The sequence below is a fragment of the Alexandromys fortis genome, unplaced genomic scaffold (genome assembly GCF_014885135.2).
Source record: "Alexandromys fortis isolate MF-2015 unplaced genomic scaffold, M_Fortis_MF-2015_v1.1 scaffold_88, whole genome shotgun sequence".
Lineage (NCBI taxonomy): Eukaryota > Metazoa > Chordata > Mammalia > Rodentia > Cricetidae > Alexandromys > Alexandromys fortis.
In genome coordinates, this window is record NW_026067961.1 from 6,202,083 (window position 1) to 6,227,723 (window position 25,641).

The 25,641-nt window shown below is 55.8% G+C and overlaps 1 protein-coding gene across 4 annotated transcripts in view; it reads right to left on the reverse strand.

Moving 5' to 3' along the window:
• The window catches only part of Casz1 (castor zinc finger 1), a 146,633-nt gene that overhangs the window by 15,886 nt on the left and 105,106 nt on the right, over positions 1–25,641 (reverse strand). For all 4 annotated transcript variants that reach the window (XM_050153378.1, XM_050153382.1, XM_050153379.1 and 1 more), the window contains 7 exons: positions 10,182–10,670; positions 6,255–7,089; positions 5,155–5,223; positions 3,642–3,732; positions 2,890–3,054; positions 1,725–1,897; positions 627–1,477 (listed from right to left, as the gene is read on the reverse strand). In XM_050153378.1, coding sequence (XP_050009335.1) covers positions 627–1,477; positions 1,725–1,897; positions 2,890–3,054; positions 3,642–3,732; positions 5,155–5,223; positions 6,255–7,089; positions 10,182–10,670 — 2,673 coding nt within the window. The remainder of the gene's footprint in view (positions 1–626; positions 1,478–1,724; positions 1,898–2,889; positions 3,055–3,641; positions 3,733–5,154; positions 5,224–6,254; positions 7,090–10,181; positions 10,671–25,641) is intronic.

A 25,641-nucleotide genomic window follows, 5' to 3' on the forward strand; every position in this document is an offset into this window, starting at 1 on the left:
GATGCAGTGAAAGCAACCGTATCCCAGATGGGAGCTGAACTCTTTCCAGGAATCCAAACAGCACTGGGTACCCTCTGAGGGGGAGGGGCAGGGGAAACGCACCAACAACAAAAATAAAAATAAAAACAGCCTTCCAAAGAAAAGGAAGGGAAGGGGTGAGGAGTCAGAGAGAGGGGACAAGGGAGAAAGCGGAGTGTCATCTCCTGGCCTGGGGGTGCTGTCCAGGTCTGGAATGCTAATACCCATCCCCTGGGCTCATGTTCCATAGCTAGAGACCAAGAGAAGAGGGGGCCTGGGGTAGCTCTGCTCAGGGACTCATTGGTGACGAAGCCGGTAGGACACCCTAGTGTGCAGAGACAGGGACTATTGAACAGCTCTGTGTATAGAAAAGCAAAGGCACAAAGTCCTTGGTTATGTGGCCAAAATGAGGGACTCCCAAAGAGAAAAATCAACAGGATGAAATCAGAGGACCAGGCAAAGGGAAAGAGCTGCTGGGTGGGAGGCGCAGGTGCATGATGGACCTGGCCGACATCCTTCCCAGCCTCCCCTGTGCTTTTCAGTCTGAGTACTGGGGCTTGCCAGTCTCCAAGTGTGCCTGTCCACCGGGCAGGGCCCAGCCTGCTCACCTGGGTCAAAGGTGGCAGAGGGCTTGAGGGCGGCCGCAGCCAGTCTAGCCATCATGGGTGAGATGAGGCCTTTGCTCGCAGAGATCCTTTCCATGATGGAGGCAGGGGGCACCGGGAGAGAGGTGGCAGCCGCAGGGGCTGAGTCTCCAGCTCCAGAAGCCACCAGAGCTGGCATGTCAGGGGTTGCTGACGTTGTGGCCACAGAGGGCATGGCGCCCAGGAGCCCTGGAGATCCCACAGGCAGTGAGGCGCTCCCACGGCCAGGAAGGAGGGGGAAGTAGGGTGCGGTTGTGGGGAGGCCTGAGTTGGAGAGGGCCAATGCTAGGGGAATGGAACCAGACAGGCCCTGGGGCAGCAGGCCAGCCATCTTGCTATTGGGAGGCTTCGTGGCGCTGGGCACAGCCTCGGTGGTGGTGGCGGCAGACGCCGCGGCGGCTAGGGACGCGGAAGACTGCTGACTGGTGGGGGAGGCGCTCAGACTGGAGTTCTTGCTGCTCAGGGCAGAGAAGTCCACGAGGTCGTCGTTGCTGGACTCCTCGTGTTCCGTGTCCTTGGTGCCCAGCAGCGAGGCCGGCAGGCCCAAGGCGCCTGAGGAGCGGATGTGTCGGCGCTCGTGCTTGCGCTTGTGTGAGGTCATCTGGCTGGTGGAGGTGAAGGTGAAGCCGCAGCCGGCGCGGATGCAGTGGAAGTGGTTGGTGGCCTTGCTGTACACGCAGCCCTCGTACTTGCACTCCTCGTACTTGTAGAACTTCTTGAAGCCGTCCTTGGCGTAGGCGTCGTCCTTGATGTGGTAGCTCTTGTGCTTCTCGATGTCACACTTGTTCTTGAAGGTGAAGGTGCAGCCGGGGCGCCTGCATGGGACACGTGGAGACTGACACGGGGTCTCGTGGAACCAAGGGAGGCTCTGCCCTGATGGTTCCACGCTCTGGGAAGAACGACCCCCTACACACACACACACACACACACACACACACACACACACACACACCCGGGGGAAGACTTTGGCCTCCACTCCAGGAGGAGCCGGGCCCTGGCGATCCATGGCCTGCGTCCCTGCTTGTGCCTCCTCTTCCGGCCTCCAGTGGGCCGGTCACTCACCTGCAGTGGAAGTGCGTGGTCTTCTGCCCGTAGAACTGGCAGTCAGCCGTGCCGCAGTCCTCGGTGGCTCGGAAGCGCTGGAAGCCATCGTTGATGAGCTGGGTGTTCTTCTTGTGGAAGTTCTCGTGGGTCATCACATCCGAGGTGCTCGTGTACACCTTGTTGCATCCCACCTGCACAGGTCGGAATGTGGTTAGAGGATGCAAGCCCGGTCTTCCCAGGACAACTGAGCTCAGTGTGGTAGCTCGAAGCTAGAGCCATGTGGCTCTGCTTAGGGGAGCCTGGCACCTCCAAATCTCACACTCCTCAGGTTAACCCAGGCTCTGAATCAAAAAAAAAAAACAAAAAACAAAAAAAAAAAAACCCTCCAGTGACCCTCCAGCATTCCCTAGGAGTGACAGGGATCTGTCTGCAGAGTATTGGGCTGTCTTTGGATTCAGTATACTTTCAGGCCCAGATGAGGGTCCAACCTTCTGGAGAAATTAGGTTTGGGGTCCTAGTTGGTGGCTCTATCTCTCGAGTTTTAGGATTGGACAAGGGCTGGACCCTGGAGGTCACCTTTAGCTATGGGACTTCCTTAGTGGATGGCTCCTGGGCACGGGGCCCTCCCACCCACTGCAGCTGGGCCAGGCAGGCAATGTTGCCATATTGAGTAAAAAGCAGTGTCTCCGAACACCCCTGAAGGCTGGCCTGTGCCAGTGTCTGCACCATCTCAGGCCCAGAGGGTGGCCCCCCTCTCCTCACACCAGGTTGTTACACAGAGGCCTTAACAACCCCTGACAAATACGGGGGAGGCATGCAGGCTGCTATTTGCAACCCAAAGTCGCTCCTCCTGGCCTTGACACCTTGAAAAAGCCCAGACTCAGTGTGGCATTAAAACAAAGAATTAAACAAAAACCTCTGCAGGGATCATTTGCAATGCTGCTCTTGGTGTTAAAGCCCAAAAAATGTCGGTCTATATAAACAGCTCACTGAATTTCCCCCACACCAAGTATGGCAACAGGGAAGGCCCCACCCTGGCCACCAGACACTGCCGATATCTGAGCTTCTGGGACTCTACTGGCCAGGCACCCCTATCCTGGACCGGGAGAAAAGGAGGGTCCTGGCCAATGAGGCCCCTGACTACTGGGGCAGTCCCGTCTCCAGTTCCAGAAGCAGCAGGCACCTGCATGCAGTGGTAGTGGGTGCTCTTCCCATTGAGGTGGCAGCCGTGGTAGTAGACACTGCAGTCATCCAGCGGGCTGAAGCGCATGAAGCCGTGCTGCAGGGAGTTGTCGCGCTTCTTGTGCATGTTGTAATGTCGGATCACGTCCTGCTTACTTGTGAACCTCTGCCAGGAAAGAGCACCAAGTTGGCAGAAGCCGGTGCCCCCAGTCCATGTGCCAAGAGTGCTTGGACCAGGGCTGGCCCCAAGGCCCTCGGGTCACCCTATAAATAACCCTGCTTAGGGTCAAGGCAGCCCAGACTGCCCAGCCAGTTCCCGGCATACTGGCCCTTGGTGGGAATGATTCCAAAGTCTCGGGAACTCCTTCCCTGACCTCTCCCAATAGCCACACCCAGGAGCATAGAGACAGCTGAGCTAGCCTTGAAGGCCAGGGCTCTACCTAGCACTCAGTGCACAGGCTCAACAGGCGGGACAGAGGGCGCAGCCTGTGTAGACAGCCTAGCGCTACCTCTTCACCAGCTCTGCACTTGCCAGCAGCCCTGAGCACGTGATCTCAGCATTTTGTCTTGAAAACGAAGCAGTAAGACAAACCCTTGAAAGGCCTGGAAAGACAGTTAACTTAGGGGCTCAGGAGCCTGGGGATGCAGACTGCTGGTCTGTGCTCTCTGCCTACCCATGTGAAACCCAGGCAGCTCGTGGAGGACCCTTCCGCGCCTGCCTACTTCCAGCAAGAGTGTACATGCGGCCCGTACCTGGTAGTTGCACTCTGGGTCCAGGCAGTGATAGTGCTCTCGGTACTGGTAGGCGCAATGGATATGGCCGCAGTGTTGACTCCCTGAGAACCTGAAGAGAGGTGAGAGGGTCAGACCCATCTCGAGATGCCAGTCCCTGAAAGGCCTCTTCTAGAACCCAGGTCTGAACAGCTGTTTCTGCCTAGGCCCTGAAGATGCCCTGGGGTTTAGAGGGCCTGGGTGGAAATACAGAGGGTCAAGGGTGAAGTGGCCGAGTACGGGAAAGCCAGAGGCAGCGACTGCCCCTGTCAGGAGTCCCAGGCCTACCAAGTTGTCTGACTGCCAGCAACCTGCCTGGAAGGCAGCGCCAGATGGAGCAGAGGTCGGAACTCAGGTCGGAGTAAGACAGAGCAGAGAGGGGACCTAGAGCCCCACGCTTTGGCAAGCAGTGGCCTGACCAGCCCTCTCCGCCACCACGCCAGCTCTGACCAGGGAGGGGCCCCTGGCTGAGCCAACCCTGGGATGTTCTAAGAGGTGTTGAAGGCTCTCTCTCTCTCTCTGTTCTGGGCTTTTCCTGACACTTGAAACAGTCCAGAGTTATGAATTTTTAAAGCCCGGCATCTGTCTGGCTTCCCGCGGCAGGGAGCTCACTTTCCAGCCAAGCGCACAGCCGCGAGGCCTGGACTGCCGGCCACTGGATGGCCCTTCTCTGGGGCTGGATGTGCTAGGGTGTGGGCAGACAGGGCCAGCCATTCTGGGGAAAGCCAGCCATGACGGCCCTGGGAAAGGCACTTCGCTCAGCAAGCCTGTTCCCTTCCATGGGTGACGCACTCTATGAGGGGGTGGGGAGCCCCACTGTACAGAGAGAGCCACCGGCAATAAGTATTTCAATGGAAGCTGCCAGAAGGGCCATCTGCTGAGGCACTAATAGTAATGACAGTGATAACAATAAAGAGTGGAGGGTGAGGAAGAGCATGGAAGACCAGAGGAAGACAGATGCTGCCAGGACATGACCCCTGCCACATGTCCCTCAAGAGCCTCAATTTGGGGATTGTGTGGAGATGGATCTTCATCGCCAACCCTGCCTCCTTCAGGATGAATCTAAGTCTGGCTTCATCAGAATGCCCCCCAGCCCCAGCCCCGGGATCCCAGCAGGCCATGGCAGGAGGAGAATGGCTGCCTCAACCGCAGTAGCTTTCCTGGAGTCTGCACTCTATCCAAGGCCCCACATGAAGGCAGGACCCAGGTCACCTGCACAGGGGCCTCCTACTCACCTGTGGCAGCCCTACTTGGCTTATAAGTTGCCTAAGGGCTGTGTGGCCTGCACTACCACAAAAGGGAGGGTCTAAGGTAGACCCCGGAGCAGTCTCTCTTGAGCGGTTAGAGACAGAGAGAAACAAAATGTGGAGAAGGCAGCCTCTTGGCTTTTGGGGTGAGCTAATACATAGATGGTCCCACAGTCCTTGGGCATTCCTGGCCCCCCCCCCCCCCCGCCTCACAACCTCTGTCCACAGGCTCCTCCCCAGGGGCCTACCTGGCAATATATTTCTGGTAAATGTTTACATCTTCGGTGACAGCTGGTTTATCTGTGGGCAATCCGTTCCTGGTAAGACACACAGGGCACAGCCGATTAGAGGATGGGGGTGGCCTCAGGCCCCAGGAGCATCTGATGGGCAGCTCCCTGCCCTGGGCCCTGGTTCCTCTCTCCTGGGCCCTGTATCATTCTGACGCACTCAAGGTGGTACTGAAAAGGTGTGTTGGTAGAAGCCCAGAGCTGCTCGGTTAGCCCACCTCTGACAGGAGTGTGCTACCCCCGAGCAGGTGGGGTTGCAGGGCCTAGCCAGGCCTACAGTTAGCCTGGAGGGAAGCCAGGGCCTGAGGCCCCCAGCAAACAATGAAAATAAAGTGGGGTGACGGCCGAGGAGAAATGCCAGGCAGCAGAGAGGGGACAGAGGAGGACAGTACCAGACACAGGTGCAGAGTGGGGTATTTACTTCCCCATCCCCAAACCAAAGGCTACAGACAAGATCTGCCTGGTTCACAGCCTCCAGGACCTGTAGCCCCACGCTGCTATGGCAGAGGAAATGGCTTGAGGGAAGGGTATCATTTGGCCTTACAAGACCCATTGTTTTATCATCCAGGCTAGTCCTCTATCCCTGGGTTACGGTTCCCACCTAACCCCCACCTAACTTCCTGTCTTTTCCATGGACCATGCTCCGAAGCAGAAGCCAAGGCCACCCCCTGGACTCTAGTCCCCACCTCCACCCCAAAGTGAGTGGTTTCTACCAACTGCAGCCTGCATGCAGCCCTTGTGGCAGAGGGAACACGTCATGGCAAAGGAGGCCAGTAAGTGAGGAACACACAGAGGGTGTGTGACAATGTAGGGGCACATGGCAAATGTGTCATATGCAGGTCAAAGATCAGCGTAAGAGCACCGGATGAGGGCACAAGAGCAATGATGTTGTGCGTGTGTGTGTGTGTGTGTGTGTGTGCGTATACACAAGGCAATCTGAGCTGCACAGGTGGCCGTGCCCACCACAGTAAGTTTTGCAGGGAAGGAGGGAGACCTCCCAATCCAGTCTGGCCCTAGGGTTCATGCAGGCAGTGGGGGCCGGGGAGAAGAGGGATCCTTACTTGACAGTGGAGACGGTTCCCGTGGTGATGGAGTCTGTTTTGGAAAAGGTTGACTTCAGGTACTCGGGAGTGTTGAAGGACAGGGAGGCAGGTGGTTCAGGTCCCGGCCCGGGGGCACTGGGGGCGCTGGGCACACTGGCGAGGGGTGTAGAAACCAGGCTGGGGGTGGGCGGAACCTTGGTAGGGCCTGGTTTCTGGATGCCCCGAACGTCGTACTTGGAGGGGCGCCCCACCTTGCCTGTCTTGAAGGCAATGGCCCCGCCCATGTCAGGGCTACCCTCCCCGGGTTTGAAGAGGTGCAGGTATTTGACGTTTTCCAGGTCATACTTGGATGGTTTCTTGTATGTGCTTCCGTTCTGAGGCCTCAGGTTCTCGCCCGTCTTCAGTTTGTGGATGAAGAAGTCATACTTGGAAGCACGGGCTACCAAGTTCTGCATCTGGACACTGCCGTGTGATGGCAATGGCAAGATGGTGGCCTTGGTTTCCAGGTGGGTGGTACTGCTGGGTAGCCGTAGGCTGGGCAACGGGCCCATCACCTCCTTGCCTGCCCGGTCCTCGGCCTTGCTGCCATGGGCTGGCCAGGGAAGTTGCTCGCCAGCCTTGAGTTTACGGATGTATTCCTCGTATTTGGAGAAACGTGCCCGCTTGCTGAGAGTATCCTCAGAGGTGGGCAACATGGAAGAGGCGGCTGCCTCGGGGGTGGAGCCTGCATGCAGCTTCTCAAAGCTGAGCTTCCTGGCCAGCTCATCCCTAGTGTTCTGGTCGTCATAGCCGAACATGCCCAGAAACTCGGTCATGGTGGAGGCGGCGTAGTCCCTCAGAGAGGAGGTTTCTCCTACAGGGAAAAGAGGGGTGTGTGTCATTTCTGGGAGGGAGCAGGGGAGAAAAGAGACGAGAAGCCTCTCTACCTTGAGCCCCCGCCCAAGGAGGGAGGGGACCAGTGTGGGGAGGGGCGGAGCAGGACATGATCTATGGACATTTGGCTCACTTGTTAGGTTTTACGACTCTTAAATTAATTTGTTTTAAAAAAAAGTAATTAATACTGGGGTAAAATAAAACGAGTTCATCAATGCCAGGAAAATCAATTTCCTAAATGTTCTGGCCGATGGCTTTTCAGTACATTAAACAAAGTTTCATAAATGTCTCCACTCTCTCGCCTTGGCCTAATATGAAAGAGAAGCCATTTTACTGGAAGTTAAGGCAAGATCCCGACCTGCCTCCTGAGGTAGGGGTCACGAGGAACAGAACAGGTAGGGTTGGGGACTACCAACTAGACAGATAAGAGGGACCCCAAAGTAGAGGGAGCCACTGTGAGTGGGTGGCTGCGGTTTGCCTGGCTGGAGGGTCTCTTGGGCAGATGGAGGATGTGGCATCTCACTCAGAATCCGATCTCTTGACCAACCGCCTCAAACTTTCCCCCAATAGCAGCGCTGAGCAGAGGCAGGGACTATGTCAACGTGCCCACTCAGACTAAATCAGTGTCCACCACCCTCACTCCAGCCAGAATCTGCATTGAGGACAAGTCCTTCAAGCTTCCTGGCCATCTTGCAGCTCTTCAGCTCACATATAAGGGTGGCTCACCTGGGAGACGGACAATAAGAGCCCTGCTGGATCCAGGGTAACAGGACTGAGGAAAGAGCGTCCATCCTCCACACCATCATATCCAACACTCTGAGAACCCCCCCCTTCCTCTCTCCCTCCCTGTCTCTCTCTCCCTCACTTAAGGACACATACATGCGTACAACACACATATACATTCACAGGCACAGTCTCTCATATACTCCATTTACACACTCATAATAATGTGCCCATATTTATCTACACACTAAATTCATATCCCCAATTCTACAGATACACACACAATCCTCCAACCTCCACACCCAGGGCCCTGGGACAAACCTCAGCAGGCTGGAGGAAGTGAGCCCCTCATATTGCCTCTGCCGCACACAGTCTGTCACCACAGCACATGGACAGTCCCCAATGTATACAAGCTTAGTCATTCCTCCACCCAAGTCCTGCTGTGCACCTACTGTGGGCTATTCCAGCATCCAGGTTGGGCGCACACAGGAAAGAGAGATGGGACAGCCCAGAGACTCCCAGGTTTTACCTTCTCTTATGTTCTCCCCACCTGAGCACACTCAAAGCAGCCAGGGCCCGGGTTAGAGTCCCTGAGAACACAGCCAAGGGAAGGTATGACCAGAGGGGACGCCTGACTCCCTCCAATCCTGCCAGCTCTAGGAGTCTCAGAGTTCCCCAGAAACCAGAAGGGGAGCTGGTGGAGCAGCGTACTCTAGCAGGAGAGACATCCCAGCAGGATGTGAAAGGAGGGGCTCTGAACCATCATGGGGGGCAGTGGGACCCCACTAGACACAGAAGAGGACAGTCAGACATTCCCCTGACACACAGAGTAACTCAAGGAGCTCAGAGTCAATTGCCTTGGCAAGTCGATGGGTCAGCACAAGCCCAAGCTCCAGACACACAGGTTGGGGGCTGGCCTGGGAGTGGGCTCTGATCGCTGGATGAAGTGGTTCAGGGACCAGGGAAAAGGGCTAAAAATAGCTAGAGGCAGCTGAGGCCTCACTATATATGGCAGAGAAACAGAAGGCTCTGAAGGGCAGGCAGCATTGGACAGGGAGGGGGCCAGATGGGGTCCTACAGACAGCTAAAGTCCTGGGGAGCCAAACCCATGGTGGGCAGATGAGGTTTGGGCTAAAAACTCAGTGCTCAGGGTTGAGAGGGGGCCAGGTCAGAGGCCTGGGGGCAGCAGTCACAAGAGTCCACACCCCTACTCCTGCCTGCACAGTTCTCAGATCCTGGGAGGAGGGGAAGAAGGCCGAGGACACTACCTGATGGCCCTGGCCATGGGTGGGGCAGGGTGTGGGAGGAGGGTGTTAAGGGACAGCAGCGCTTGCTGCTCCCCCTCTCCTCTCCTCAGGCCCAGCGCAATCACCTTGTGTCTGGCAACAGCAAGGGCTTTTCCTATCAGAGGAAACTGAAGGTCACACTTTTCCTCATTGATCTTGCAATGTTTGTTAATTACTCTGTCACTGATGTGGCGAAGGATAATTAAACAGCTCTGTTTATATCTTATATGCATAATTATGTGGCTGAGCAGGGCTCCCCGCACAGGGAAGAGATGCGCCCCTCGCTGCAGGGGGAAGGGGACAGGGGAGCAGGCAAGGGAGGCGCAGGGCTCTAGGAATAAGCCTAGGAAGGAGATTGGGGACTGGAGCCAAGGCCCCAGGTCCCAGGGCTCCAATCCAAGAGGAGACCCCTCTCCTGTCTGAAATGCCAGGCCAGCCCTCCCCTGGAGCAGAAGCAGGGAAAGCGGCTGTGTCCTAAGGACAAGGAGACACTGATGAAGCCAGGCCCCTGCCGTCTTGTGGGAAACAGGTCAGTCAGGAGAGCATGTCCAGGGCAGCTGCATGTTGAGGGGATCTGCTGTCTGGGCTGAGCCAGGCTTGCGGAGACATACTGCTTCAGAGGGCAGGATGGGACACAGGGAAGGAGACGGAGAGGGGTGGGAGCACAAAGCCCTTTCTAGACATCTCATTAAGTTACCAAGAGAAGACAGAGAGATGAGCACTTGTGCCGTTCGTGGTACCCACTGGCACTGCCCCATCGGTCCCCACACCGTGGGCCCAGACAGGCTCATCCCTGGGCAGGTATGTGCTGTCACGTACGTGCCTACCTTCTGCTCACTCATCTGTTGAGTCTCCCTGCCTGCCCCCCATCCTCTCAAAGCCCCACTGCTAGCAGCTCCCCAAGGCCTGTTCACACTCAGGAAGCTGCCAATTCCACTCTGCCTCTCCCCCACCCCGTCTCTCCAATTCTTGCTGGGTTGGATAAGGTACCGGTGTCTGGATGAACAAGGAAGAATTCCCTCTCTGGCCTTCATCCTCCCTTCTCCCACGGCCAGCCACACACCTGAAGCCTGCTTGGTGCTCGGGCCGCTGTCATCTTTTGCAGCCGTACCATCTGAGTCCTTCTCCTCCAGTATACTGCTGTCCTTCGAGGGCTCCTCTGCGTGGTCTTCTTCATCACTGCAGCCCTGCGGCTGGACCATGTAGACGCCCTCTGGGGGCAGCTCCAGGCCCTCACGGGCAATGCGCCCCAACACTGGTGTGGGTGCAGGCTCTTCACTGTATTCCCCGTTGACCCATTTCTCGATCACTGCCCGCCTCTTGTCTTCTTCACTCCGGGGAGCCCGGGTAACTCCAGACTCGGGGCCACTGCGCTCTTTGTCCCGGGGACGTAGTGGGCTACCTTCAGCTTGGGAGCCAGCCTCTGCTCCCTTCTCCACGACCACCTGTCGGCTCAGCTTGGCACAGATGGCATTGAGCTTCAGGCCGCCTTTGCGCTTGGCTGCCATTGGAGGCTTGCCTGCGGGTGGGTCGGTGCACCGGGTGCCTTCAGCTGCAGGGATAGAGTGGAGGGCACAGAGGTGAGAGGCCTGTACACCAAGCTCAGTCACCCCTAAAGTAGTTCTCCATCCCCCCTCGACTGACCACAGTTCTGTCAAACGGCCTGAGACCACCTGGCCTGTGCCTATTGCCTGTGTTAGCCCGAGTGTTCCAGGGCTGGACTCGCAGCTGCCCCACTGGCACAACCGAACACAGCAGCCGACATGAGGGAGGTGGTTCAGGATAAAGAGATAAATGACTCTTCGAACACAAGAGTTCTAGCGCCCGATTCCTGAAAGAATTTCCTAGGCTTGGCTGGCCTGAAATAGCCCCTCTGTGGGGTGACATGTCCTTTATTTAACACAGGAAATGAAGGCATGGGCAGGTGAAGGGGTTGGTATGAGGCAAGGCTGGCAAGGGCCAGTGTTGCGCTGCTGGCAGCTTGGCTGTGCCTCTGACTGTTCCACCTCACCACGGGTCCCTGGGGAAGAGTCAGCTGCAGCCAGCTTCCAACCTGTGCCAACCTCCTGCCTTGCTGACCCGGCAGCAATTGGCTGGCACCTTCCCCACTTGAGCACCTTACTCTCTGGCAGATCTTCTGCCAGGTCAGGACTCTGGCTCTGCCCCTCGTCCCTGGTTCCTATTTCTGCTCACTATACGGCAGGGTTCTTCCCTTGGCCACTCAGGACTTCTCCAAGGCCTCCCCTCCCCTCAGTCTTCTCTGCTTTCCACATCCCCAACCCCACATGAAGTCTGGTCATTTCCTATTGCTGCTTGCTTCCCACAAACCTCAGTCAGGGTTACCGGGACACAGCTCCTCATAACCCTTCTGTGGCCACTCCTCTTGTCTTAGGACCCCCTTCTTCCCTTCAGCTCTTGTAGCCCCGGAAGTCTACTTCCAAACCCAGAAGACATGCTGGGACCTCAGTGAGGACATATGGGGCCAGTGGAAGCTACAGGTCCTGTGTTTCATCTCTGACGATAGCCACTGAGCAGCCGGAGAGACTGGATGGCTCCTAGAGCAGTGACCATCCCCCTTCACTGCTTAGCCTGCCCTCTGACCTCGTCAGGTCTCCCAGGGTCTCAGGAGCACACCGGCCAGGAAGACTAACAAGCACAGATACACATACACTTCGCAACCCACACATCCATCTGTCAGCTGTCCACCATGCAGGCAGTGAGGTCCTACCCTGTGCCAGACCTCGTGGTGTGGCCAGACACAGGCCAGTGCTCGTTTGGAAGGGTCTCCACTCTACTCCCCACAGTTCTTTCCATGGAATCTGGCATGTCCCACATGGGTCAGAAGGCTAGGTGAGGGGCTCTGCTCAGGGCTGTGACCCATGATAATCAAATACCAGGAGAACCTGTACCCCGAGAGCCCACCTGTGGCTACGTCAGTGTCTGCCTAGAGGCCTCATGCCACACAAAGATAACTGCTTCAACTTGTACGTGCAGATTAACCACCCCTTCCCTTCAAATGCCCCATGGCCCCAGATCCTTGCCTTGCCACTGGCTGCTGATACGTATGGATCTGCTTGGCCCAGAAAGGACAGGGTAATGCCAGCCTATTCCATGCTATGGAAAGGTCTGCTCAGTCTTGTCCCGTATTCCTAGTTCAGGGGTCACAGTTTCGGGGCCTTTGGCTCTTGCCAAGCCAATGCCCACTCCACTCATGTTTGCCCACAGCGCCGAGTCTGTGCTGGCCAACAGAGATCCAGAACACCCACCCGTGGGTCCTTCCTGAAACTCAGTGACAGGCCTCACGGTCACGCCCCACCCCACTCAGCCTCTGGACAGGCTATCAGGCTCTATGATAGCGCATTGCTTTCCACAGGGTAGCAGGTCTCACCTGGGCCCCTCCGTCCCCTGTCTTGGATGGGAAGAGGCAGGCGGAGTGGAGGAGCCTGCACTATTTTTACCAGGAGCTAAGCAGCCAAGTGTGTATGGCAGACAGCAAATGAATCTATAAATATTTATCCCAAGGAAGAGGGAAGCACAAGCTCTCAGGGCTGCACTTGCTGCTGGCAACAGCCCCTCCTCGGGTCTCCACCCATCCTGGAGCCTCCCTGAACTTCGGCCCACCCGGCACAACCCACCCTCTCTCTATGGCTTCATGCCGAGTCTCTGCCTGGGCCCCCACCAGCTGCGGTGCAGCTGTGCGCTCAGGGCCCACCCCCACCCCAGGCCCCTTTGCTCTAGCCAACTCCCTCTACACCTGCCCTCCAGCTGCTGCTCTGCCCCAGACCACCTGCCTTCCAGATGTTGCCCTCCCCCTGACTCTACTGATGGTCCCAAGGGTGGAGGTGGAGAAGTAGGAGGTGCCTGGGCCCATGACACAGGGACAGAGAGGTACCGGCAAAGGCAAGGCTTGTAGGCATCAGAGCCCGCACGCGTGAGAGGCTGGGGTGGCAGGAAGGGGCTTATGTATGAGGCTGAGAGTTGAGCTGCCTGCCGGCCTTCCGGTCCCCATGAACCTTCAACCAGCCCCTCCATCAAGGCCTTGGAACCTACAGATTAACCCCCCACACACACTGGTCTGACCCCAGACTCCTGTCCATGTAAACATTCCTCTGACTTTCTTCCCTAAAATATAAACGCCATGGCCAGGCCTCAATGGAAGGAAGCCATCCGTCCCCGGTCCTGTCATTGCCCCTTTCATCTCCTTCCCGCCACTAGCCTGCCCGCTGTTCTATTTACACTGGACACTTCCTCTGGGAACAATACTGCCCAGGAGGCAGGCTTGGACTAGAGGATGGGAAGCAGGGGGCTCCTGTTCTGCCCACCCAGAGGCAGACAGACTTAGGAGTGGCAGCGAAGGCAGGTAAAGGAGAGGACCTGGAAGGGTTCATCCCATTCCTGGCAGCCCGTGGCTGATCCCAGCAGCTCTGCACCGGCAGGGCAATCACTAGGAAGTGCACACTACAGGCTATGGCCTGGCCTTGGGGTCAGAGCCCTGAGTGCACAGCCTGGCTCTGCCCACTGTGAGCTCCGAGCCTAGGCCAGATTTCTCCCTGGAGAAGCACTGCAGAAGTTCAAGGTGGGATCTTTCTGTGCCAAGCACAGAACCTGACAAGCAAGGACTGGGAAAAGGATGTTGAGCCCAAGAGGGGCAACGGGCGCCTCAATCAAGACACTAGGGCAGGGAAAGCTCATTTGGCCCAGGGAAGCAGGGGGAAAAGACAGACAGGAGACTTGGAGTTGCCACCTCTAAGCTCCCTGGGTCCCAATTCTCCTTATGGGACTCAACCCCACCCTCCACCCCCACCCGCAGCAGCCATCCAAGTGAAAAAGGAGAGGGTAAAGAGAGGCACAAATTGTCTACCATTCGAGCAGGGACTCACTGAAACCCTTAAGGGCAGTGAGCAGGCACCATGATGATCCCATTTGTCGGAGGAGGAAGTTGATCCTAGAGCCGTAGACACCCCAGAGCATGAACACAGGCTCTCAAGAGCCACTGAGGCTGGGGCTTGAAACGGCCCAGGCTTCCCTGCAGGGGCTTCTTCCGTCTCCTATGCCATCTTCTCTTCAACCTCACTTCCTGTTCCCATAACTTGGAGCCCCCTAAAGTGTTAACTGCGATGGATAAAATGGTGCAGCAGATTGCTACAATAAATAATTTACTGATATTTATAAATATTCAAATCAGCCAGCTTCAGAAACCGAATGAAGGGAGGGCCTCGGGAGAAGGGCCCGATATGGCATGAACCTCATCACTCCTCCGAAGGCTGGGAAGGCCAGAGCTCCTGCCAGCTTTGGTGAGAGAGGGGGGCTCAGAGGGCTGCACCTGGGCCCCATGTGCCCTAGCCTCCCTGACCATGAAGTGAAGACCAAAGGCAGTTAGAAGAATTGCTCCCTGCTCATCTGGTCCAGCCAGCCCCTCTCTCACGGGCAGCCTGAACACAATACTACACACTCGATGCCTACTGCCTTATGGCCCTGGGTCTTGGAGTTGCTGATCCTGCTGGGGTGGGGGCAGTCCCATGGGGATGGGCAGGCCTGGCAGCCCCCTGCCTCCACCCCCCATGAGTAATGTATTTCGTGGCCAGGCTGCCTGTCAGCCACCGGGCTCCGGTGCTTTATGGGCTCTGCTTGGTGGCTCTGAACTCCCTGGTAGGAAATAAAGTTTTCCCTGCGCGTCCCTTCTAAACATTTCACTCAGTGGAAACGGTGTTTAAGAAAAATGAGAACATATTTCTTCCTAAGGATGCAGTATCCCCTTTGGGCAGCCTAATGCCCGCTGTATATCAGGAGGTGGGGAGGCAGGGGCCAGCAGCTAGTCCCCTGGGGTGGGTGTGTATGGGGCCTTGCCTGCCCCCGGCCAGAAGCAGCTCAGGAGCCATGGGCACTGCTGAGCCACCCTGGCAACTGTCCTGGCCCGCAGTGTCGAGAGTCACGTAGCAGGTGACACCCTCTGAGCACCTTGCCTACGCGGGGGACTAAGCTTTGGCACACACGCTGGTGATCTCCTAACATTCTGCTAGGTCACTTGTGAGTCCCCATTCCCAGATGAGGCAGCAGAAGCAACGAGGTTGGTAATTGCATTCTGTCTCCCTGTCAGTCCTAGAGCACAACTCCTGCCAGACTAAGATGTCCAAGGCCACAGGCTGAAACCCTACACATGCCTCCCACAGCCCTCCAAACAGCTGTCCCAGAGTCTCCGAGGTGGTATACTCTTGGAGTTTCTGCCTTGGCTACCCACAAGGAGCCGAAACTTCACAGACCAGGAGCCCCAATCTGACAGTGTTGTCAGACAAAGGTCTCACCACCGAAGTGCACCGTCCAGCACCTGGGCTGAAATGGGAGGCTTATGTTGTGAAAACAAGACAGGCAGTTCGCTTCCTGTATCACCCTGGCTCCTCCACCACAGCGGCTTGTTCAGTACAGATGTGGGAACAAATTTCCAAAGTGATTACAAGAGCCATCACTGTGGCAAAGAACACAGGAGTGACGTGGGAGCGTGTAAGCAAGGAAAGGTTGCTGGACATGGGCCTCTCACTTCCTTCCTCCCCCACTGCTCAACCTGTCTCCATAGGAACAGCTCCCTCCTCTAGCTCTCCTAGCCAAAAACTGTCCCCTAGGAGAGGGATGTCCCTTCTTGGGCCTGATCCCAAGCTTGGCTGGAAACACAAGGGCTTCTGAGTATTAGTGGGAGGCAGGAATGGCTGCTGCTATCCTACAGTTCTTGGCCCTCCAAGCTGGGGAATGGGCGGGGCTTGGTCACTGGGCCCTAGCTTGCCCCCCTTTGTTTATTTATTTATTATGATTTTTTTTTAGTTCAGTTAAAAGGTTTACTATCCAGACGCGTCTAAGTGGCCTCACTTAGCGTAAGTAACTCTATAAATCAGGGGAACTGTTAGCATCCACCGCGCAGGCGGGCTATCAATCTCCCCCAGGTCACAGCCAAACAGGAAGGGGAGAAAAAAGAGAGTTGCCACCCAGGGGAGATTTAAAACACATACTGAGCAAATACACACCGACTTGTCTGCCTGCTTGTGTGTGTGTGTGCAGCCGCACACGCACAAACACATGTTCACACTTCCACGTGTGCATGTCTCTATGGTATGTATTCACATTACATACATACATGGGCCCAGAGAGTGGCCCAGGCTCTGGAAGTGCCCTGTGATCATGGTAACAGAACACAAACACAGTTCCTGAGGCCAGGCAGGGGTGGGGGGTGAGGTGGCAGACAGTGTAAGGGGATACCAGGCCTCCCAGGGATGACTTCTTAATTCCTGCTGCAGGCAAGTGGCTCTGGAGGGCTATAGAAAGGACCGGCATGGTCCCTTTCCTTTCTGTGGCCCTCAGCTCTGCAAACCTGAGACTGAGATCTAGGCAGGTACTTGGCAGAGAGGCAACGCCAAAGAGAAGGCTTGTGGTTCCCACACGCTCATGCGGGTTCTTAGCCACCGAGCGCCAGCCCTGGGCTGCAGAGGGAAGACTCATCTAAGTGAATGGCTGTGGTGCCACGCAAAGAAAGGAAGACTGTGAGACTCAGCAGGTGACCTTCTGGTGGCAGCTGGAGCGGGGCTCCACCCTCTCACTGAGTAGGTACAGTTGGGCGTCCATGTAGCCTGGACACAGGCTGCCATCCATCCTCCGTGAGGCCCCAGACCGAGAAGACACTACTCACTGAGCCATGCCAGGAACCGGAGCAGGGTGGCAGCTCCGAGTATCCTCTATGGTTAGGGAGCAGACGCGGGTCACGCAGCCTAAGGGGGAGACCCGCCAGGCCCATCTCCCCTCCCTGCAGCCCTGAGGCCTCCCTGGCTCACCCGCCTGCCTGCCCGCTGCATCTCTCCATGAACTCTATTTCTCTTCCTCTCTGAAAACAACTGAGCTGTAAATACTGTTTAACCTTCTCCCCCCCCTCCCCACCACCACCCCCTCCCCTCTGCACTATAAAAACACAAATATGCCATAACTCAGCCGGCCTGGCCGCCCAGCCTCCAACATGCCCCGCGCCCGGGCCTCTCAGGAAGGTCATTACAAACGACTTTCCGATTCACTGCTCCTGAAATAATTTTGTGTATTAAAACCTGAATCTGCACTTTCTGGGGCCGAAAGCCTCGCTTAATTATGGCGAGTGTCCTTGGGACGGACAGTGATCCTTCACTCGCCAGCCCGAGCTCCAGCCCTCCGCCCGCCAGCCCGCCCCCCTCCCCGGGCCCAATCTGTTTTCAAAGTGTGTCTGTCCTTTATTAAATTGTTTTCTTTTCCACATTATCAGTTGCCATGGAGACCTCATCTCTCGGATTATTTGAATTTCATTATATCTATTGATTTGGGAGCATTTCATCTTTTTTATTGTTTTTCTGTCAATTTTCAAAACGAATAACCATCTAATTTGCGTCAGTGCTGATTATGTTTGTCCCTCAATAGAGGTCGGCAGCTGCGCTGGGGAAACAAATCAATGAAAAACCATCATAAAACTCCCCACTCCAGTCTCCAGGATGTGTGGGTGACATTCCACGCCTGCGAGAGACACACTCATCAGCTCCAACTTCAGCAACGGTGGCGGCAGCCCCGCTCCTCGTCCGCCTCCTTTGGCCTTAATATTTAATTTTGCGATTTGGGGCATTATTAGTGGTGTTTTTATTAGCGCGTGTGCATGTGAGTGTTTGGTGGTGGGCTGGCTGTTTCATTAATTTGTGGGTGAGGCAGGGAAACCCCTAAGGAAGGCAGGGCAGACTGTGTCTGGGGTGTGGCGGGAAGTGGAGAAAACAGGGGGAACACCCCGAGGAGGGAACAGGAGCCTGGGGACCTGGAAGGCCCTGAGGAGGGGCTGGGATGGGGGGGACCAAGAGAAGGGTTGGAAAAGAGGGAATTCAAATTGCTTACTTTGTTGGTTTTTTTTAAATAATTTATGCAATTTTAAGCATTTATGTATAAATTTTTTAATAAGCCACCCTGGAGCAGGATGGCCATTAACATCCCAACGTCCTTCTGTCCAATGGGCTGGCAGAGAGGATCAATTTCTGAGAGTACTTTCCCTTTTTTATGACATGATAAAATGCTTTTAAAGCAACTTACACAAATATGGAAATGTTTTTTTTTCTTTTTTTCGTCCCCTCTCCCTTCCCCTAACAGCCTTCTTATTCACCAGGGAGGGAGGGGCTGTTCCTGTGTGTGTGTGTGTGTGTGTGTGTGTGTGTGTGCAAACACACACACACACCATACCTAGCTCTCTCTTCTCCTGGGGAGGGGGCTGAGGAGGCTGGCAGGGAGACAGCCCCAGTTCTAACTGGAACCAGCCGCCTGTCCTTCTAACAAGGGCATAAACTTTCATTACCCATGCACGAAGTCAAAGACAATTTAGGGAAACGCGCTGCTCGGAAAAGGAAAACCTCAGCGATTCGTGGTCCATGCCATGGCCACCATCTGGGGGCTGTCCATTTAGCTGAGGGCACAGGGACCTGAACCTCCTGGCTCTGCCCTGACCAGCAGGAGGTAAGGATCAGGGCGGAGCTAGACCCCCATCCCTCACACCCTGTGGAGCCTTCCATGAGAGGCAGTCAGAGCCAGACCAGTGAGCCCAAATATGCAAGGGCTACCTCCTCAGCTGGGCTGCACCCTGCTAGTCTTGCCTTGGACAGAGCTGCCCCTTAATTTTACCCTTCCCTGAAGCCTCTTCACCAACACCAGTCAAGAGCAGGTCCTTGAAGGTGAGCACCAGGTCCTTCCTTCCTACTGCTCTATAGACAGTAATGCAGCATGGCTTGATAGCATGCAGAGATGGACAGACGGACAGAGGGATCACAGAAAGAGAGCAGGGAGATCTGTCCTGAGGCGTCCTGCAGTCTTCGAGGGGCTGCCATAGGCTTAGGATAAAATGCCTTCCCTAGGTGTCTCTACTTTGGAAGTAAGTACGTTACAGAAGTGGCTCTGGGGAACGGAGGGCTGCTGTCGAACTCACTCTAGGCCTTGAAGTTGAAGGAAAGCAAGCCAAGTAAGGAAGATGGCAGGCAGTCCCCATCACTAGAATGCAGGGTGAGCCTGACCTCACCTCCTAGTTACCCATGGTGCCAGGGGACAGGGTTTGATGGTGAGTCCTGCTCGTGTTCTCCCACTAGGAGATGAGGGCCATCTCTGATCCCAGAATAGGTTCCGGTGCCTCCATCCCCATCCTCCTAGTATACGCCACCTCCCGAGACAAGAAACAGCACGAGGACTTTGGCGGTTTCCAAAGAAAACAACCCAAAGCAGACACTTTCCCCTCGGATACATGTCTCCTCTGTCCTGGGCCCCAGTGTCCACATCTGTAACGTGTTTAAGGGATGACTGTCTGGGACACACGTGATGGGCACATGGTGCCACTTCTATTACGCTTGAGTCTGACCACAGAGAGGGTCTCCTCTGTAGCCTTGGCAGAAGCTAAGTACAGAGTCCAACCTTGCATGGTCCTGCGGCCTCTGTCCAGAGTCCTAGTGACTGCCGGGATCGCCTACATCCCATGTGCCCAAGCTACCCTTCCTCTTTGTGCCCTCCCAAAGTGCCAGGCTCCTTCTGAAAGCACCACCTGAGTGAGCCAGCCTGCCCAGCCCCATCAGTAGCTGCCCAGCAGGTAACCCAACAGAGCCTCATGGCCTTGGGAACCCTCTTCTGTGGCAGCAAGGGAGATGCCCTAAAGGGGCCTGGACACTCTAAGCCCTTAGTGGGAACGGAGGGGAGCGCCCACCTCTCTTCTTTCCTGTGCTCAGATCCCCCCAACTGTCATTAAAATAACAAGTTTCTGTTACAATCTAAACATTCCCACATCGCATAAAGGGTTATATTACACCCGAGTCACTCCCGGCCCATGTTTGCACAGAAAAGCTCACGGCAGGTCCCCCCTCCTGACGAAGTGACTTATTAAAGTTTAAACAGTAATTAACAGAACAATAAAAATAAAGGGATGTTTGGGGAGTCATAGCGCACACAGGGTTTTTGGCAGTGCCAGCAGTTTTTCAGTGCCCTGCGCTGGCAAGCAAAATGTGACTGTGAAGCCGGGGGAACGGAGGACGGGCCAGAGTTGAGCCAGGGAGACTTGAGGCCTGCCGGGCAAGAAACGACTGCCGAGGGTAACAGGATGGGTGCATGGGTACAAGGAAGGAAGTACGGCACAGCAGAGAACTGAGGAGGGGGCTTTCGTAAGGTCAGGAGGTCGACAGCCTGACCCTGCCTGGCCCTAGGTACTTCCAGGAGCCCAGTGCCTGGTCACATCTAGCCAACTCCAGCAAGGACCTGGCTGGGGGAGGCTTGAGGTCCCTGGCACGAGGAGACCCTAAAGTTAATGATTCCTGGAACTGGACCCCTGCCACTCTGGGTTTTTCTCCCAGTCAAGTAGGCACCTTCCTTACTCTACCCCTAGCCCCTGTGCCAGGGCACCCTAAGATCTCTCCTAAATACATGCGCAGGGAAAGCCTTCCTCAGTCTTCTCTGGGGGAAGAAGACCTGTTATCATAACTTGGACCAAGTCCCACCTAAAGCAAGAAAGCACCCAGAAAGCTAGGTCAGGCAGACCTTCACTGCAAAGTCTTCAAGCCCAAGCTCTGCAGGGACCTCAGGAAAATCAGAGCATCCTGGTGCTAGCAGGGTCTCTTGATGTCTTCCTTTTCCTCGCCTTTTCTCCTGCCACAAATGCTACACAAGAGGCTCAGATCCAGGGCTGTAGGGGAAGGCAGGGTCAACGTGAGCCAGCCAGGGAGCGGTACCCAGGAGCCGAGGCCAGTACCTCGGTGCTTTTTCCTCAAAGCCTTGGGGGACAGAGGAAAAAGCTGGAATCCAGGCTGGCCAGGGGATAGGCATCAAAGTCCTGCTGAGCCAGTCCTTGGCCTCTAAACCCAAGCTCCCTCGCACCCACTTCTGCCCTCTCCCAGACTTCCTGCACCCTCTCTGCTATAGGGCCTGTTGAGGGACAACATGTGTTCATCCCAGGCTCTCCTCCCATCCTGCTGCCCGTCTGCCACTGCCTGTCACTGCCCTTCCTCTTCAAGGAGGGTCACTGTCGAGTCAAAGCTCTCTCCTCACCATACAGAATCCACTTTACAAGGGGATTTACAGTACAGCACCCTCATTCCCACGCAGGCATAGAGTGGTCTCCGGGACACCAGGAGACCATAAGGGGGCCTCTCCTGAGCTGCTCCATCTCAGCCTATGCCTCACAGCTCCAGGCTGACTGGGCCATCCTCAAGAGCCTCCCTCCACCTGGGCACCTGCCATTGGCAGTCCCAGACCAACATCCAGCTGGAAAATAAGCCCTAGCCAAAGGCTGGAGCCCTCCCAGCCTCCCCTGCAGGTCCCTGGGCTGGTCCCTCCACATCAAAGGACAAGTGTTAGCTGGAGTAGGTAAGAGGCTAGGCTGAGGCCAGACTCCTTCCACTCTCCTGTCTCATGAGATCTGGGTCCTGGGAAGCAGATGCACACTAAAGGCAAGGGCTTCTGGGAGTGTGGGGTCCAGAGACCTCAGTGCCACTTGAATGTCAGGCACGTACAACTATACCCCAGGAGCTGCAGGGTCCTAAGCCAACAGCTTTTCTCTCCCTCTTTTTGTGTAGGGCTCATTGGGGCTTCACTGCCCCCCTACTCCAGTGACTCATAATGGGGGAGAGTGGGCCCAGTGATGTTTCCCCAGCCTCCAGCTGCCATGCTCCGTTGGCAGTTGAGCTGGGAAGGCGCTCACACTCCCTCACTGCTGGAGGAGGCAGCCTGAGTCACCCTGCCCCAGAGCCGTGCTGGGGATGGGAGGCAAGGACGAGGCAGAGGGTGTTTGGGTGGCACCAAGGAGGGCAGGTAGGGAAAGAACCCTTCCAATTGGTCTGCTTTAAGGCGGACAAGTGGAACTGTTTCTAGAGCCCTCCACCTGCTGTCTGTTCCAGGGGCACGGGCAAGGACTTGAGGCTCTGCAAGGCATTCCTGGGGGGGGGGAGCCTATGTTCAGGTCCCATGTGCCCTCCTATCCTAGAGAACAGTACCAAGATGCAAGCTGTCTTAGATGTGCACCAGACTTTAGAACTACAAAGGAGCAGAGGCCTAAGAGGATTTGGTGAAAACCAGGGTCGCTCATTGCCCAGGACCAGAGAGAGCAGGAGACCCAATCCCTATTCTGAGTCTCTCATGCCCAGAAGACCACCAGACCCTTTCCTGTTTAAAGAGGAACCTTTTACAACCTTGAAAACAGATTGTTCCAGTCTTTCCTTGGTCCCCATGGGGTTCCCTGATGGGAAGGATTCAGGCCACATACTGCTCCACCCTTCCAAGAATCCCAACAGCTCTAAGCAGAACTTATGGGGTGCAGGGTACAAGGCTGCAAGTCCGGCACCCCAAGTCTACAAGAGCAGCATGAGCAGAGGCTAGCCCTTTTCTGGTTTAGCCACTGGAAATGCAGCTCCCACTGTCCTTTGGGCTGTGGAAGGGAAGCAGGGCCAGAACTATCCTGGAATTAGGAAAAGGGCCTGGGACAGACAGACTCTGGGTAGTGAGCTTGGCCCCAGAAGGGGTAGGGAGGCAGCCTCACCATCTCTGAAGCCTACTGCTCAAACCTTTTACTGAGGCCAACAGTGAGGGGGGCGTGAGGGGACTAATTTAAGAGTATTTTTAAAACTGTGGCCCTGGTGGAGGGGTTTAGCAGTTGTCAGCCATCTGGAATAAAGAATTACAATCACCTCCCTAATCCTATATTCTCTAAACCCTAAAGCTGGTTAGTGTGGGGCAAGGCAGCAGGTGGGCGGGGGGGGGGGGCGCAAAGCCGAAAGAGGTGTCCACGGACCTAGCAGGACCTTCTCCTCCCTTGGAGGGTGCCTGGGCTTAGGGTGTGGGCAGAGGAGCCCACTCAGCTCCCCCACTGCTCACGCTTGCTCACTCCCCAGGCCTTGCCGGCTTGCGCAGGGGCCGTCAGGTAAATTAGATCTGAAAGCTGACAATTTCTGACCATATTTCCTTGATTATTTCAAACAAATGCACAGCAGCCGCTGTAAGGAGATTAAAGTGACATAAACGTCCCGAGTGGGAGGGGGGAGGGCAGAGGATTCAGGTCACCCCCATCCGTCCCCCGCCTGACAGACGCTATATCGCTATCCAATCCAATAAAAAATCCCCCCCTTTTGCTTTAATTAATTTTACAGCTAGCTTGCTTAATTACTTTCAATCAAAATCCTCCTGCCATCGCAAAATTAGAGATGGTTGAGCTCCATTAGCCTAAATTCTTCATTTCCATATAGAAAAGAGGCTGTCTACAGAGCCAGCCTGGGCCCCTGGCAGGACAGACACCAGTCTGCCCACCCGCTGCCAGCCAGCCCACTCTGGCTTCCCTTCTCTGTCTCCTCCATGTCTCCTCATCTCCTGAAGGTTCAGGTGGGGTATCCTTCCCACTATCCCTTAGGTCTTCCCCTGACACCGTGCAGCCGCCTCAGGACCAGGCTGAACTAAACGGCCAGGCTGGCACTGTGCTCCGTACCAGCTCAGCCTCTGCTTGAGGTCTTCCTCCCCTTCCCAGCTGCCTCTCAACAGAGCTGCAGGCCCTGGCTGGCCCACCAAGAGCTTAGCAGGGTGGGAACACTCTAAGTCTTGGAGTTTGGCATGTCTGCATAGACCCTGGAACCACTGTCACCCAGGGTTCCCTCCACTGACTCCTGGCTAGAGCTGCTGCCCACTGTCAGAGCCACTGAAGGACCAGCTGTCTCGGTGGCACAAGGCAACACAGTAGCCCCCACAGACTAGTGCCCCCCCCCCCATAGCCATGGTTCCCAGTCTGCAACAGCTGCTCCTCCACCCCCAGCCTGGTTGGTGGGTGGTGGGTCTGGGCTCCGTCCACATCCTGGGCTGTGCTGGCTCCCCTCTCCTCCCCTCCACCTGCCTGATCCTCCTAGCCCCAAGCCCAGCTCCGGAAACTCCACTTCAGGTTTTCTATGCTACAACCCTGAGTGTCACCACAGGGTCCAGCCCAACCTGGGATCCAGCTGATTAAGGATCTGCAACAGGATGTGGGGATTATAATAAAACCTGGCTCTGGACCTTCGGGGGCAGTAGGCCAAGTCTGGGTTCTAGGACTCCTCTTCCCTCCTTTCTCCACAATGACCCCCCAGCCCAGCTGTCAAGGGAAGACCCTTGAGAGGGTCTGAACAGTTCCAGCTAGACTCTGGGAAGTGAGTGACACAGGTGGTATCGAGGGACCTGGACCACGCTTGTCAGAAAGGCAGGGTGGAGGCAGGAGAAGGAGTACTCTCTGAAGTCAGCCTTGTACCCACTATGCTCTTCTTGGAAGCCAGCCTGATCTCTCTTAAGGAACCAATGTGTTGGTAGGGCGTATTCAGCATGGTGCCCCGTGCAAAGGCAAATCTCTAAAGAAAAAGTGTCCCATGGGTTGTATGAGATCCTTCCAGGCTACAGGCCCCACAGTGCCCCATGGCTATGGCTGCCTAGCACAGGGTGTGAGGCCAGCTATTGGCGGATGAGGAGCTAAATTTGGTGCCTCTCTTTTGGGACCCCCAGTAGCCCATGCATCCATTGCTCCTCTCTGGTCCAGTTCTAAGGTAACTATGCGCCCCTTCTTCTCCTGGTTTTCAGGGCTTCTCTGCTGCATCTTGAATCCTTACTGGCACTGCCCACTCTGGCCCTCAGGAGCCTAGAGGACAGTCTGAAGCCTCAGCAAGCTTGAAGGCTAGCAAGGACACATCAAGAGAGCAGAGCGTGAGTTCAGGAGGCTCCTGGAGTTTATCTGGCCTTGCTGAGCCCTAGGGTTAGCAAGGTGAAGAGGCTCTCCTGGCCCTGTGTTTTCTGCATCATGCCCATCACATGGCCTGGACACTCTCTCTTGCTTCTTTCCTGGGGTTCACCACAGGGAGTAGGGGGCTGGAGAGGCTGCCACGGCTCCAGTCTGTGGGCACCTGGCTACTTCTTGTTGCTCTCTGTCTACTGAACTAGGGTGAGCCTCATTCTGTTTTACCCAGACTGTCATGCCTGGCCCAAGTGGGCAGAGGTGGAAGGATAGACAGAAAAGCAAGTTCAGGGTCCCAGAGATCCAAGGACACCTACTGTAGGATGGCACAGCCCAAATCTCCTCCACGCTAGGTGGTACCTGTGAGGCAGCATACTCTTCTACCCCAGGCCTTCAGTATGCTGACCCCTGACTCCTGGCAGAGGTACCTCCTTCAACTCTGGGCCTGGCCTCCCTTATCCTAGGCCTATCCCTCAGAGGTCCACTCTCCTGGTCATCCCGTCCCCCTGTCCTCATCTCTGAGCCCTGTTCCTGTTTGTATCCACAGTAACAACTCATTATCCATCCAGCTCATTAGACCACGAGATCCATGGGACAGAACCGCTGGCCAGCACAGCGTCTGGCCCAATAAATATTTACTAAAACGAACACAGAAAGCTAAGTGCTTCTTGTGTTCACTAGGGCAGAGCGGGGGGACCCAGGGTGTGGCCTGACTTCTGAAGCAGATCCTGCCTAGCTCTAGGAACCTTCTCTGCCTGTCAGGGTGGGGACTCCCCGGCTGGAACTGAAC